Source organism: Pinus tabuliformis, chromosome 2_1, assembly GCF_031772625.1.
Source record: "Pinus tabuliformis cultivar Carrire ecotype Pingquan chromosome 2_1, CPIR1, whole genome shotgun sequence".
Classification (NCBI taxonomy): domain Eukaryota; kingdom Viridiplantae; phylum Streptophyta; class Pinopsida; order Pinales; family Pinaceae; genus Pinus; species Pinus tabuliformis.
The window spans coordinates 592,333,170-592,348,308 of NC_142299.1; the positions used below are offsets into that span (position 1 = coordinate 592,333,170).

At 31.4% G+C, this 15,139-nt stretch overlaps 1 protein-coding gene across 1 annotated transcript; it reads right to left on the reverse strand.

Moving 5' to 3' along the window:
- Positions 1-12,274: 12,274 nt before the first annotated feature.
- Positions 12,275-14,568, reverse strand: LOC149201851 (WAT1-related protein At1g21890-like). Its single transcript, XM_089399839.1, has 7 exons — positions 14,320-14,568; positions 14,154-14,213; positions 13,928-14,044; positions 13,289-13,520; positions 13,030-13,191; positions 12,739-12,890; positions 12,275-12,477 (listed from the first exon to the last, which is right to left on the reverse strand). Exons 1-7 carry the CDS (start codon positions 14,508-14,510, stop codon positions 12,363-12,365), a joined length of 1,029 nt encoding a protein of 342 aa, XP_089255965.1. The 5' UTR covers positions 14,511-14,568; the 3' UTR covers positions 12,275-12,362.
- Between the last annotated feature and the right edge of the window lie 571 nt (positions 14,569-15,139).

A 15,139-nucleotide genomic window follows, 5' to 3' on the forward strand; every position in this document is an offset into this window, starting at 1 on the left:
TCAAATATCAATTATATTCATTAAGTATCTGATTATTCAATAGTCATATGTATAAATAATTTATAAGTCGCAACATAATGCCTAATTTCTTTGAAAGAATAAAGTGATGGTGTAGCTATGCTCATTTCCTAATAGACTTTTACTTATGTCATAAATAGGAAATGGTTCTTTATCTCCTTAATAGATGATAACCAACTCTAAGGATATATCAGAGGCATTTGAGTTCCTTTTCACTTTCCGTTAACGAGACTAGCACATTGGAGGAAGCAGTAGCTAACCCTTCTCTAGGATCCCATTAGTTGGGAAACTATTCTAGGGTCAAATATATACTTTTAAGAAATAATATGAAACATCATTTTGGTGATATCTTTATGGAATTAGTCAATATCACAATGAGTTCGATTAATTGATATAAATACGGGAAAAGAATTCAAATAATGTATTTGACCATTTTGACAAATCTATTGTGACATACTATAAAATTGCATGAAATACCAGAAATGAAACAAATATCCCAGATATGTTTTCGTAAGAAATCTTCACTCTTAAACCATAGTATTGACATACTTCCATTGGTCATACAACTAAACGAATTTGTTCGACTACTTTTCTGCCTCTCTATTGACCATATCTAAAAGGAATTAAATAATGATGCTAATAAGGATGTCATTCATTTATAGGTAAACTAGTTCATGAATCATAATAAATGGATCCATCATAGTAATCAATTCTGCAATAAGATGTAACATATTCTCTGGAATTAATTTTTATTTTGAATCATTAAAGACCGTTATAGATACAATCGACAATTTTTTTTTTCAAAAATGCGTGTACGTATGATTCATAAAACATACATATATTTACCATGCCGGGAGAACATATTGAAATTCGTTTTAATTATGCTATGAAAAAAATGCAAAATTTTCTCTATGAAAATACTATTAACAAGATAGCTATTTTATTTGAATAGAAATATAGTTGTAACCTCTATAATATATCTAGATATATCTAGATATTGAATATGAATATTTTACATTTGGGTATTTTCTTCTCTTGCAAATATTGTACTAAAGAATTAATCGTTGAAACTAGGGAAATGCAATAATATTTGAGTGAAAAATAAAAAGTTTTGAAGAATAGTAAAACAATATTTTCATTAACTCTACATAACCTTACATTAGATATTTTATTAGGTAAATAGAATCCTTAATAAATTGTTAGCTAATGCTTTTCCATGCTCCCTCTTAATGAGAATACTATATTTCAGTGGTAGCTGGTCGAACCTTCACAAGGATGCCCATCTAGATGGGATGTATGTTTTAGGTGCTAGAATATTGATACATACGACTAAACATGCAAAATTTTAAACGCAAGAACATTAGAAAACTCTCCATTTATCCATTTAACAACATTCAACCAATGTAAGAAAGAGGAGAAAAAAAAATATACAATATATATGTGGTAACCAATGTGGGGAAACATCCATTTGAAGGTATTTTCCTTGTTTTTCCTAGGAAATATCCAATCTTATACTTAAGGGAACCTACACAACTTATTTTCCCTTTATAAAGATGATATTCAAAGGGTTTTGTGATTAGGAGTCCATTCAATGTTGCACCAGTTGTCGTTGAACATATTGACATTGGTGAGTGAGATAGTTCAAGTTCATCTTGGAAACTTGTCTTTATGAAATCCTCCCATCATAGCATCTTCATAATAGTATATATGGATCATGGTTGTTTAGCTATGTGTATGACATTTCTCTTTCCCTGGAAGAGCCATGAAAATGTTGTACCAACATTTTTTTGTTGATGTTAATTTTTAGTGTGATCTTGGTAGGCCAAAATATCTATGGGAAACCATAAGCATAGTAAGTTACTTCCAAATTCCTCACTAGTAATAAAAGGTTTAGTTTATTCAACTTTTCTTCTATTCCTAAGCTTTTGATATTTGTTTACAATAGGATTTAATTTTTCATTTATTCATCATAATGAGTTCAAAAGAAGTTTATATTCTTGAGTAAGTGGGTCCTAACTATCTTTCATGAAAGAGAGAGATGATTACGATTTTAAATAGAAAGAATATATGGAAATTTGTTAATGGCGAAGAAAGAAAACTATCCCTATTAAATACTTGGTTATATGGGAAGAATGATGCAATTGAGAAAGAGAACTCACTGGTCAAATAATATTTTCAAATAGCCTTAAGGTAATATTGATATTGAAGATAGTTTGATCAAGGTATCAAACACTTTAACTTCTTTATTTGATAAATCTTATGATGTATCAACTTACTATCTTGAAAAGAAAATCCATGAATTAGATCCCATATACTTTGATTACACATAATTAATTTTCATTGAAATGAAAACCCTAAATGAGAAAATATATAATTGTGGAAAATATTACAAGGAAACTAATATAACCCAAATAATCCCTGTAGAACACAAATTTCCTTCTTCTTTTGATGTGTTCATCCAAACTAGGAATACAGAAATTGAAATGTCTAAAGGATATATGACACCCAGCTCTGGATATTTTATGTAGGTGTGATTAATGATCAGTAAAGGTTGATTTCTTCAAGACAAATAACTCCTAATAAAGCTGTAATGACACGTATAAAAAAATCCAAATATTTTTTTTAAGGAAAATCCTAAATCACATTATAAAGGATTTTCCCAATACTTATATAATGATTCTTTTGATGATGCTATTAAAAAGAAGGTGTTTAATTCTTATAAGTATGGTAGTAAAACTAACCACTCTAAAAATGGTTCCTTAAATGGACACATGAACCTGCTAAAACCAAGCAAAAATCATCTTCTAAATATGATGTTTCTCTTTGTGCAAATTCTATTCAACTGAGTAAATCTTCTTCTTTTATTGAATGGATTATAGAATTTGGTTCTTCTAACCATATCTCTAGTCACGAGGACTTCACTGGTGGAGAAATACCATACTACGTGGGTTCATATTAGGGGATATATATTGAGGAAAATTTGACTTAATATATTGGAGGATGGGTTTTTATATTGGAAGGTATAAAAAATGGAGCTCAAAGTTAATGAAAAAATATAAAAGGGTATAAAAAATGTTAATGAAAAATGGATACCTAGAATATCTAGTGAAAGTAGGGGTTTTTTAAATTGGGGAGGTGTATTGGTTTCATATTGGTAGGGGGTTAAATAATGTGATTTTTAGAGGTATTTTGCAATATGCAGTCAAATTAGGGGTATTGTTTAGTATGTCATGAAGGCACGTGATATGCCATAGGTTCATTAAGTGAAGCCCCCACGTCTCTAGTATGATTTCATTGTTTTCTTCTTATGGCACTCACAAGCAAACATCATAGAACTTTTCTATTTGTGATGGTAAACAACTTTTATTATTATATTATGGTAATGTTAAAGTTCCTATTGGTAGATTCGAAGATGTTACTCATGTTTAAGAAATTCCAATCAATTTTATTTATATTTATTGTGCATGTCAAAAAGGTTATAAGTTTGAAGTGTGGCTAGATAAATATGTTCTTGAAGGTATAAAACATAACTTCAAAGTAGTTTTTTACAATCATGTTCATCATGTTTATATTTTATATAAATTGGTTTGTTTTCGTTCAAATACAAATCAACCACTTTATTCCTATGTTGCTCATGTTTATGAACAAAGTGAATTAAGGGATGAAATATAAGGTTACTTGAATTTAAAATGCAAATGTTATCTAAAATGGTACTTGAATTACCTTCTATATTTTAAACTAAAGGTGGTTGGGAAATTTTCTTGCTTGGTAAACATGATATGGAAATGTTTGATAAATGTAAAGCTTACCATGCTAAAGAGTAATTGCAATTAATTCATGGTGATATATGTGGTCCCCCTGAAACACTTTTATCTCTGGATTTCTATTTTATTACTCTTACTGGTTATTGTATTAGAATCACTTGGGCTTGTTTTTTAGACATAAAAATGAAACCTTTGGTAAGTTTCAAGAATTCTAATCCATGTTTCAAAATGAATTTAGTAAAAGTATTAATTCATTGAGTATTGATAATGGTGGGGAATTCACTAAAAAAGATTTTATTGCATATTTATCTAAGCATGATATTCAACATCAAGATAGTATTCCTTATACACTTCAATGAAATGGGGTAGCTAAAAGGAAAAATAGAGCTTTGGTTGAAATGGCCAAATGTATGCATTATTTGAAATGATTACATAAGAGTTTTTTTATTAAATCCATTTTCTAGGTTAACTATATTTTAAATCATGTTCCTAATGAGGAATATTTGCAGGTTACTTTTGAAGAAAAATGTTATGGAAGAAAACCTAGCGTACTTAACTTTAAGGTATTTGGAACTAAATGTTGAGCCCATACTCCTTATGAAAAATGGAAAGTGTTATATCCCACATTTCACAAATGTATTTTCATTGGTTACAGTAAGGATTTTGAAGCTTACAAGTTATTTGATCTAGCTACCCATGGTGTTATCATTCAACGAGATCTTTAATTTAATGAAAATTTTCCTTCCCCTTAGTGTTTTGAACCTCATGTTAACTTTAAGTGTCCTTCATCGCCTGTTACTACTATCTTCATTAACCCTTATTCTATCTCTTTTCCTAATATTGATCCTAGTTCACCTACCTCTCCAATTGACCCTCCTGAATTTTATAAAGATAATAAAGTGGTTGTTTAAGTATTGAGAGTCTTTCGCAGTGCATTATATTAGATATGATTTTTTTTGGGATTCAACTGCGTTAAGAAAGTCATCCATCTATGACCATTTCCATGAGAGGTAGTCGAAATTGACTAATTTTTCATGATTTTTGAATAGTCCACTTAACACTCATTGCATCAGGTGATGCTCACAGTGGTGAAGAAGTGGGATTGAAACTAGTGAAATGTTGAAATGTTGAATATGTTGAATATGTAGGTTTTCATATTGGTATTCCATATGATACCTTTCAAACTAGATATGACTTTTCTCTTATGACTAAACTTTTGGCTACATATGATCCTTCCACATATACCCAAGCTATCGAAAAAATGAAATGGGAAAAAGAGATAAGTATGAAGTATTACTCATTAATGAACAACAAGACTTAGACTCTTATTCTCCTTCCTCTTGAATGGAATTTCAATGAATCTAAATTGATACATAATACAAAGTTTACTATAGAAGCACAAATTGAAAAACATAAATCTCAATTAGTGGTAAATGTTTTATGTCAACAAGAAGGTATTAATTATGATGAAACTTGTGCTCTTGTTTCTAAAATGAACACTTTAAGAACTATTCCTCCTCTTATTGCATATCATAAATGGGAAATACATCCCATGGATGTGAGAAGTGTGTTTTTGAATTTTGCTATTGTGAAGACATTTGTATGCAAAAACCACTTGGTTGTATCATTGTTGAACCTTCAAGCTTGGTAAGAAACTTAAACAAGTCTTTATATGGTCTTAAGTAGTCACCTAGAACTTGGTATGAGAAAATTAAGATTTATATCTTAAGGAATGGGTTCAAATGGTTTATATATGGTTTGAATATTTAAGTAAATAATTTTGGTGATAAATTACTCGTTGTGATATTATATGTGAATGATTTTATAAATAATGGAAGCCATCTTGCATCTTACAAGAATTGAAGAGTAGTATTGAGAATCAATTTGAAATGACAGATTTAGGTCACTTGCAGTATTTTTTGGGTATTAAAAGTTGGAATATACCCGATGGTATAATTATTTTTCATCCTAAGTATGTGGCACATTCACTTACTTGATTCCATATGAATGATTGTATGCCTTCACTAATGAAATTTTAGTCTGGCATAAAACTAATTGTTGATTGTACTAATTCTCATGTTGATCCTAATATGTACTGCGAGGTTGTGAAAAAAATGATATATTTGACACAGAGCATGTCCAATATCTATTTTTTTATTATTATGGCCTCAATGTTTATGCACAAGCCTCACAAATTTCATTGAGAGGAAACAAAGAATAATTTTCATATATTTACAAGGAACATTGAATTATGGTGTTTCATGTTTGAGTATGGTTACACTTTCTCTTCTTAGCTATATGAATCGTGATTGGTTAGGTGAAAATTTAGATAGATGGTTTCTGGAGGGTATATATTTTAGTTTCATCCAAGTCCAATTTCATTGTTTAGCAAGAAGTTGAAAAATCTTTTCGTTTCTTCTTGTGTAGAAAACTACAAGAAAATTAAAGGAAGAAACTAAAGAGAATTTTGGTTATGTCATGTTCTTGCATAACTTGGACTAGTGCAAAAATGTGCTGTAGAGTTAAGACGTGATAATCAAAATGAAATTATTCTTGAATATGATCCAATGTATGAATTTAGAACCAACCATGTTGATATTGATACTCACTGCATTGGATACCTTGTTGTCGACGATGTCATTTCTTTGGTGTATTGTCCCATGGAAAACCAAGAAACAAATATCTCCATAGAATCCCTAACAGATGCAATGTTTGTGTGAATTTGATAGTTGTCATGAATGAAGAAAGTTTTTATGAAGGTGGAGCATTGGTGCAATGTTATCTTTATCCATACGTGTTTTCTTTCCCTAGTCATCGCTCGGGGGGGGGGTGTTGCAATGTGTTACTATGGAAGGTAATAATACCTAGTGTTATTTTTCTAGAAATTGTAATCTTATGTAAAAGAGGTATCTTTCATTCATTAAGGGGTAAACTAAATTTTTTATCATTTATTATACAAAGAGGTAAAACGAAATTTATCCCATTTGTATTATTGGGATATAATTCGTCCATATCTCTTTGTACATAATAAAGGTAAGATAGATCCATGAGCCACTAATCAAGATTAAAAAAAAGTCATTATCTTTGTAAAGGGAAAAGAGTTTGTGGAGGTTATCATATGTGTAATATTAAGGACTTATAAAGAATAATAGAGACAATACCTTCCCATGGAAGCTTCCCCACATTGGGATTTTACAACAAGTACCTAGTGTACTCTTTTTTCTCTTATCTCTTTCTAACCTTATTCTCTTCTATTTTTTGGTGCATATGCTTTTCCTTTCTCTTGTTGCTTAACCCCTTATCTCATGTATCCACACACCATATAAAAATCTATGGAATATTTATGGATGGGTATGGAACTGGTCCATTCAAGTAATAAAAATACTGCAATTTGTTCTTTTGAGTTCATTATTGGCATAGATTCCATTGTGATTTACTTCAACCATTTGACCATCAAATAAATTTCATATATGACTATGTTAACTCAAGGCCTCAAGTTTGGGTGTTTCTATAAATGGGATTAAGATTAAAATAGTATGGTTATGTTTCCTAATTATTATTACGATTGAATCATGTGATTAAAATCCATTAAAGGAGATAAAGGTTGTAGTGTTCAGAAAAATTCAAACAACAATACCCTTTATCTACTTTATGGGTTCTCATTACATCATTCAACTGTAATATCCATTAAGAAACATAGTCATGTTATTCTTATAAAAATATTATGGTAGATAAAAGTTTGACTACTCATTCTTTGAATTTTCTAGATACCATTATTATACACAATGAAGGGCTAACCAACCCTTCTCTGAGATCCCTCTCCATGAAAAATATATTCCCTAATAAGGGTTAGCTAACAATTCCATTCGATAATTTATGATTTGAATTCCATCGTGGAGAAAGTGTTAATCAACCCTTAGTCATGCTAGTGCCCCATGAGAATACTATGATGTAGTACAGGTTGATGGACCCAACCCTGAGATACCCCTCTATGTAGAAACTATTCTTCACGAAGCACTGATTTTCACTTCCAATGGATGCCATATGATAAGAGTATCATAACTAAAGATTGTTTAGTTGATACTTTACCATGCTCCCCTCCATGAGCATAGTATGATATAGGAGGAGTTGATTAATGTTTCCTTCTGATATTATAAATGAGACTGTTATTGTCATGAAAATATTATTTGAACCTTCCTCTTGCACCTCCTAAATGAAAATACCATTCTAGAAGAAGGGTTAACTAAACCTTCTCTAGGCTCAAATATATGAGATTCCTATGAATGAGGAAGGGTTATTAACCTTTTCAAAAAAAAAATCTATCTGAAAACATTGCTCAAGCAAGTGTTGGTTAAACCTTACACCAGATTCCCCATGACATGAATATTATCCTTGGGGAAGGCTCAACCAAACACTATTTGTGTTGCCACTTGTCTATACTAGTACTAAGCTAGTTGAAGGGTCAATCTATGCTACTCCATGAATCTCTTTCTTAAATGTTATGCTAGAGGAAGGGTTGGTGAATCCTTCTTTAGTTTCATATAGGACATATTTCTAATATTAAACAAGGGTTACTAATCTCTTTCCTTTTATCAATGACCTTCTAAATTATAAAATTATGTGCTATATTTTACTAAGATGGAATTAACATTGGTTTTTCATAAAGTTCTCATGGAATCGTTTCATAGTCAGAGGAAAAAATAGAACCTAAAATTGTTTGGTATGAATGGCCTGTGATTTCTTTTAGTTTCATCAAGTTCTATTATGGTCTATCTAGATTTCATTCTCATCCAAAATTATACCTTGGAAGAGAATGCTCAACATGTTTGCATCATATTTAATGTACTATGGATACATCATCTATAGGTAAATTTAAAGAAAACCTTCTTTGGAAAACTTGTATTGTGTATGAAGGTTTCATCATTTCTCAAGCAAGGATACACATTAAACCTCCCTATATATTTCTTCTTATTGAGTGGCTAAAAAGTATTTGAGTGGAAGATATGAAATTCCTCTTTGCTGGTTTGAACTATTACCAAAAAAGTTGAAACATTTCTCTCATTTCTCTCATTCATTGCATGAAATCTCCAACTAGAAATATTTTTCAAAATATCTAAAGGTGCAATGAGCTTCCCAATATCTTAAATCCACATTATGTTCAAAACCAATTACTAGATTCCTAATATATAACACTCCTTTGAAAAATATATTGTTTCTTATGAGTTTTCTACCTAGGTCATTCTTAACCATGGAGGTATTACCATTACCATCCTAAAAATCTTGTAGCTACTAAAATCAATTATAATCCTCATCATAAAAAAATAAATTTATCTTTAATCTAGGGCCTAAAACAATGATTACAATATATTTTTCGTAGCAACATCATACTTCATATTGATCACTATCCACCTATGTTTCTGAATTCTTTTCTAAATTGCAAGAATTTCTCCATCTCAAATGGGCATCTTACACACAATAATTACATTTTGTAATTATTTATAGGAAAGAAGCTCAAACACGACTTTTTCTTATGTTCACCTACCCTCCATGACATTTCCTACTCATTATCAATATTTCAAATCTCTCCAATTAAGATTGACAATAATATTATTCCTCTAATACATTTCTCAATATGATCCTCATCTCACAATTTAACCAAATAACTACCATGAATTAGTACCCTTTGTTCAGTTGCACTCTTTGAACTTGCTATCTAAAGAATATTAACTAACTCTTTATTCTTCAAAACCCTCCCCACATCTTTGTCCTTAAATATGTGCACTTATTTTCATAGTATGGTGATTTCTATACCTTCCAAATATAAACTAGCTATAACACTACTTCTACTAAGCTTCCAAGTGAAAGCATGTGGATATTCCCATATGCTCTTATTTTTTCATGCAACTACTATAAACCAACAAATCATAAAGGAATCCCCTCAACACCATTACTCTAAGTCCACCCAAGCCTTGGGATCCATATCTATAGATATAATCATTGGCCTTCCCCCTACCTTCCATATGCATGATTTCATCTTTGTCATCGATTGTCATTTCATTTTTATTTCCTACTACAAAATGGTGGATGCTTCCAAATAATTTGATTTATTCTTTGACTATGTATACACACAATTTGTAATCCATTCTACCATCATTTGAAAGTGAGAATACAATTTTCGCTATCTTTTTTTGGAAAATTCTCTCAAAATGATTGGTCTATGAATTTTACTACTCTACCACCTCGCATCATCAAATTAATGGTTAAAATAAGTTAGTCAACTACAAATTTGTTGACACCCTCCATACTCATAATCATAATAAACACATTATCTTCCTCTATGTGGGGGTATTTGGTTAAAAGTGGACTTTTTCTTTTCTAATGAAAGGCTTATTTTTCTCGCATTCAGTGTCGTATTCAGATCAGGTCTTACCAAGCATCCACTAGCGTTTTCCAGTCTAATATGTGCAAATAGTGTTCACCAGCCTACAACCAATCTAACATAAATACATTCCTCCACTATTCCTTCACCATTTAATGTTTTTATGACTATCAACATATTTACCAATATAAAATTCCCATCATCATGCCTCCATTGACTATCTCCTCATATCAGCAAAATAATCACTATCATGTTCTCTCCTTTGTCTAGTGAATCACTAACATCCACACCAAAGTTAAGACAATGCTACAATGTTTCTTAGAAAAGTACAAAGAGGTCCATGATCTCCAATATATTTATTTTCCATTACTAGTTGAAGATTGACTATCATTATATCTCAAGAAGTAACAATTTAAAATCCAAAAACATTATTGAACTTATGTTAGTGTCTATTAGATTTTTGGAAATGCTTTCAAGTTGGATCTTCTTAGATAATTTGGAATTCACAATATAATTACCATTAGCCAATTAAAATTATCTGGATCATCTGGCTGGTTATGTTCCACTCTCTCCTATGGAGCATAATGTTCGAAAATTAAATCCCCATTTAGAGTGGGATACACTATTGGATACCCATTATTAACATAAAAAAAACATAATGTCTCTCATTGATACATACTCAATCATGAAGGCCCTCTTCCAACAACCAAGAAAAGTATTTTTGAACACATTCTATGTCAAGACTTCTCCATGTAGTGTTGACATTACACACATTTTGACATAAATAAGGAGGAAATAGTACAACCTTGAGCAATGTGACTTCTTTGGGGAATACATAGTGGAATTCACAAGAAAACAAACCTAGTTCAAATATAACCTTGAGTATCAAACTCCTAGTAAATAAGACCAAACCAACATTCAAGCACAACCTAATGAAGTTGATGGATATGGATGACCAAAAAGCACATAAACTAATATGCATGTGTAACCAAGATTTTATTTTTCTATTTATGGCCATTACTTTTAAATTATAATAATGTGTTTGTTACATTGGCAATGGATCATACTTTATCACTTTCTCCAATTTAATACAAAAACTTTAAATATTAAAATACAAAATAAATTATATAATTTTTAGTATAAAATTAGTTAAATATCTTATGTTTTCTTCCAAAGATAACATCATAAGACAATAGAGGCAATTCCACATATTTTGATAAAAGAACCTAGTGTAAATGACTTTTTACAATGTTGACTAAATAAGACATCAAGAAAGAGAAACAAAATAATTAGCTAACAACTATCTATAAAACTTCATATAGGAATCTCAAAGTCCGAATGCTTCTGTTTAGCCCATTAAGCAAACGTGCTTAATACTTATTTAACTATGTGCTATATTATATTTATATCAATGGCAACAAATATTTCTAACATTTTAATTTTTTTATTTTAAAATAATAATTTAAGAAAATTAAACTAAGCAAAATAATATTTAAATGGTAGATTCTTTAATTAATAACCCATTAATCATTTTATTAATGAGTTAAAGTTAATTAAAATTAATTATAAAATGATGTTAAAGTGAGACTCTATTACCAAGATAGCACACTCAAGTGTTCTACTAGTGTTCTGTGATAAAGTAGGCACACCCATGCTCCATTGTAAAGTAGAAGCATCAACGCTATATTATAAGTTAATCTCATTGATGATCATGTCTCACAAAATTCACAATCAAAAATATCCTTTAGAATATTGACGTGACACACAAGGTAGGCCGAAACTAAAGTAATTTGGATTTATGAAGTTTTCATAGTTGCAATTTAATTAAATCCCAGAAACAAAGGTTCGAAACGTTACTTGGTAGATAACGTGGTCGGAGATCATGCACACAACTTTTACGAGACCAGAGTTAGAATCATAAACAGTTATATTAGGGAAACGTACCTTTTAGGGTTTAACTTAGGGAAACGTACTTTTTAGGGTTTAACATACTGTATGTGTCTATCCAAGCATCGAAAATGAATTGTCAATTCACGGTTCCAAAATTGTTGTCGATGGATCATGAAGCTTATTGATTTTTATATGAAGTGTCATCATTACATAAAATCTAGGTCAAACACAACAGAGATTACAACTTGACATAGGCTTAAAGCAGCCTTTGTCACTTCGGATAGAATAATACTATTTTTGGATATCAGGACTTAACGTGGCATTATATCATTGCCGGGCTCGTCATCGGCTTCTGTTTTTGTGTCCATCGCTTTGCCCCAAAGTGTAGCGTAAAGCCCCACGACAATCAAAATTGCGCCCACCACACTACACCGTTTTGATCATCAAAATAAAAGACCAAAAACTTTGCTATACATTAGGGTTTCTTCAGTATTTTCATAACCAAAATCAAAAGATTCATGAAAGCATATCATATATGGAGGTTTCTATTTTGCAAAATCAGAGGACCTTTCAATAAGAAAACTTTCCAAAAAATAGTACTTAAAAACTAGCTATATTAATTAGCTAAAAACTTGGAAAGAAGAAAGCCGGCAATGATGTTTTTGACTACCTAAATTCGTTACATACCTCCCCACACGAAGATACACATGAAGAATGACAAGTTCCAAAATTGCCGTTACAATCGTGTTTACTGGATTGAAAATTGCCACGAATACAGGCCCCTTTTTTCTTACACACCAAATTTGCAAAAACATCGCTAGTCCAGAACATATTATCCCCTGGAACATTCAATATATTAAACAAACGATTAAAATGGTGTATTTCTCAACAATCAAAATTCAGTTTTTACAGTCGGAGTACAATATCGTTAAAGCTTTCTATTCCAATAGCAATTTTGCTCAAAATTCAGATGCTGACCGCGTATAGAACGCTCAAAAGCTCAATATTCCATCCTACAGCCCAGAAATTTGATTTCTTATGCACGCAGATTACAGCAATTAGCGCAGATTCTGCTGCTCCAATAAGACTTGTGAGAGCTGTTAGTGATAATTGAGCCGGATACCTCTTCAGAACAGGTGCCTATATTCAATTTCACCCACTATATAATCAACCGACCAAGAGTTATAATTAGAACAATATAATAAATTGGAAATATAATGAGGATGATAAATATCACCTGAAAAGTAATACAAGTAGACCAAACCAGGACGGCCCCGAAGACCAAGATGAAGCCCAGAATGATATTATGCTTAGAACTGGAGGCAACATGATTGCTTTTTACACCAAATGATAAAAATTTAAGAGCGGGACCTTTGTATAATGTCATCACCATGGCACCACCGACACACATAACTATGCCAACAATTTTTGCTTGCCCTCTAACACTTCTGATATTAACATTCTCCAGTCTAGCAAAAACCGTAAGTTGAATGAGAATCACGAATAGATTGCTATTCCAACATTAACTTTCTCCATTATAGCGAAAACCCTAAGTTGAATGAGAATCACGAATAGATTGCTATTCCAACATTAACTATTGCAGTACAATCTATACTCAAAACAAAAAGTAATTTGACTGCCTGAAATGTACTACCGTTCCTCAAAAGATGGTTCAAAGGACCTAGTAATAACAATATAACAACTTTTTTTTAAACTACAGAAATTGTGAGGGAGCAGCTTATCAGAGATAGTGATGGAACAGGTTATCAGGCATATATAGTCCTGGTCGGTATTAGACCACAAGATTTGTTAAGACTAAGTCTCCCACCTAATCATTAAAACACATCTTCAGGAGTAAGTATATAACAACTTGTACCTTAGGAATGTCGCCATTGTAAATGTCAAAACAGGAACTAGATTAAATGCTGCTGCAGCAAAGGTGGAAGAAGTGTAGTATAATCCTGCAATGTAGGCATTCTGAGTGATCGCGATTCTGCAACCAGAGATCGATAAAATTGATTTTACATTAATGGATTGCAAAATCCATTCAACAATATCAACGAACATACAAGGCAAAGCTAATATCCGTAGGAAATTCTTACCCACTTCCGATCAGGAAAATTTGAAATGAGATGGGCCAAGTCAAATATGGCCGTTCTTTTCTGCAGTGGCAAATGGTCGACTAATTAACACTGAAACAGACGAGTGTCTGTCTGTGCTTGCGAGCCTATTTTTCAAATTTGTAGATTTAAATATACGAGTGCTTACCTTTCCAAGAGGTAAGCGAATGGAGCAATTGCAAATGTTGCCACAATCTGTCTGTACGTCACAAAAACAAAGGGATTCATTCCATGTATTAAGACAATCCTAGCGATGATTAACATGCCCGCAAATGCTACCTGGACTATAATCTGAGAAAGATGGGGCTTGAATTTCTCAACTCCCTTCAAAGAAAGCATTATAATAGCAATGCCGATCAACCTATTGGGAGCGTAAATGCTTTACTTCTTTTCTCGTCCCTGCTCATTTGCTTGGGTCATATAGGACACTATGACAATGATCAGTGCCCAATCGTATTAACCGGAATAAATTATTGATAGAATAAGAACAAGGTCGGTCGTCGCACTAATTTTTAAGATTCCAGCGGTAAAAGAAATATACACAATGGTCTCGATTATTGTGAACAGCCTTACACACAAAAGAAGTTAACATGGCCTATTGTTTCGTCTGTTATTTTTTTATTGGAATAGTTTTTTAATTGGAAAATTATAGTTTCGAGTAACTGAGATTAAATATGGATTGGGTTTCGTGGGTTTTGGATCATTGAAATGAGAAGAGCTTTTCATTTTCTTGAGTGGATATTTTTGGTTGATTTTGTTGGAACTAAATACTGTAGCTTTAAGTTATTCAGTGTTCTATAAATCAAGTTGGTGTAATTTATATGTTTGAAGGATTTTTAAATAGTTGAATCTCTTTTAACATTTCACAGTATTGTTTAAGGGATGGAACATTGCAATTTTATTAAGAATAGTGTTTTTGAACTTTATATAAAAAGACATAAAACTTAGCACTTAAATTATTTTTTACA

Bases quoted from the DNA above. Each gene is read 5' to 3' on its own strand.
- LOC149201851 (XM_089399839.1), bottom strand. From the start codon at position 14,510: ATGCTTTCTTTGAAGGGAGTTGAGAAATTCAAGCCCCATCTTTCTCAG. The intron at 13,192-13,288 runs GTGATATTTATC...AATTGAATATAG, and splicing joins CTACTTGTATTACTTTTCAG to GCACCTGTTCTGAAGAGGTA. The intron at 12,891-13,029 runs GTCAGCATCTGA...TGAATGTTCCAG, and splicing joins TTTTGAGCGTTCTATACGCG to GGGATAATATGTTCTGGACT.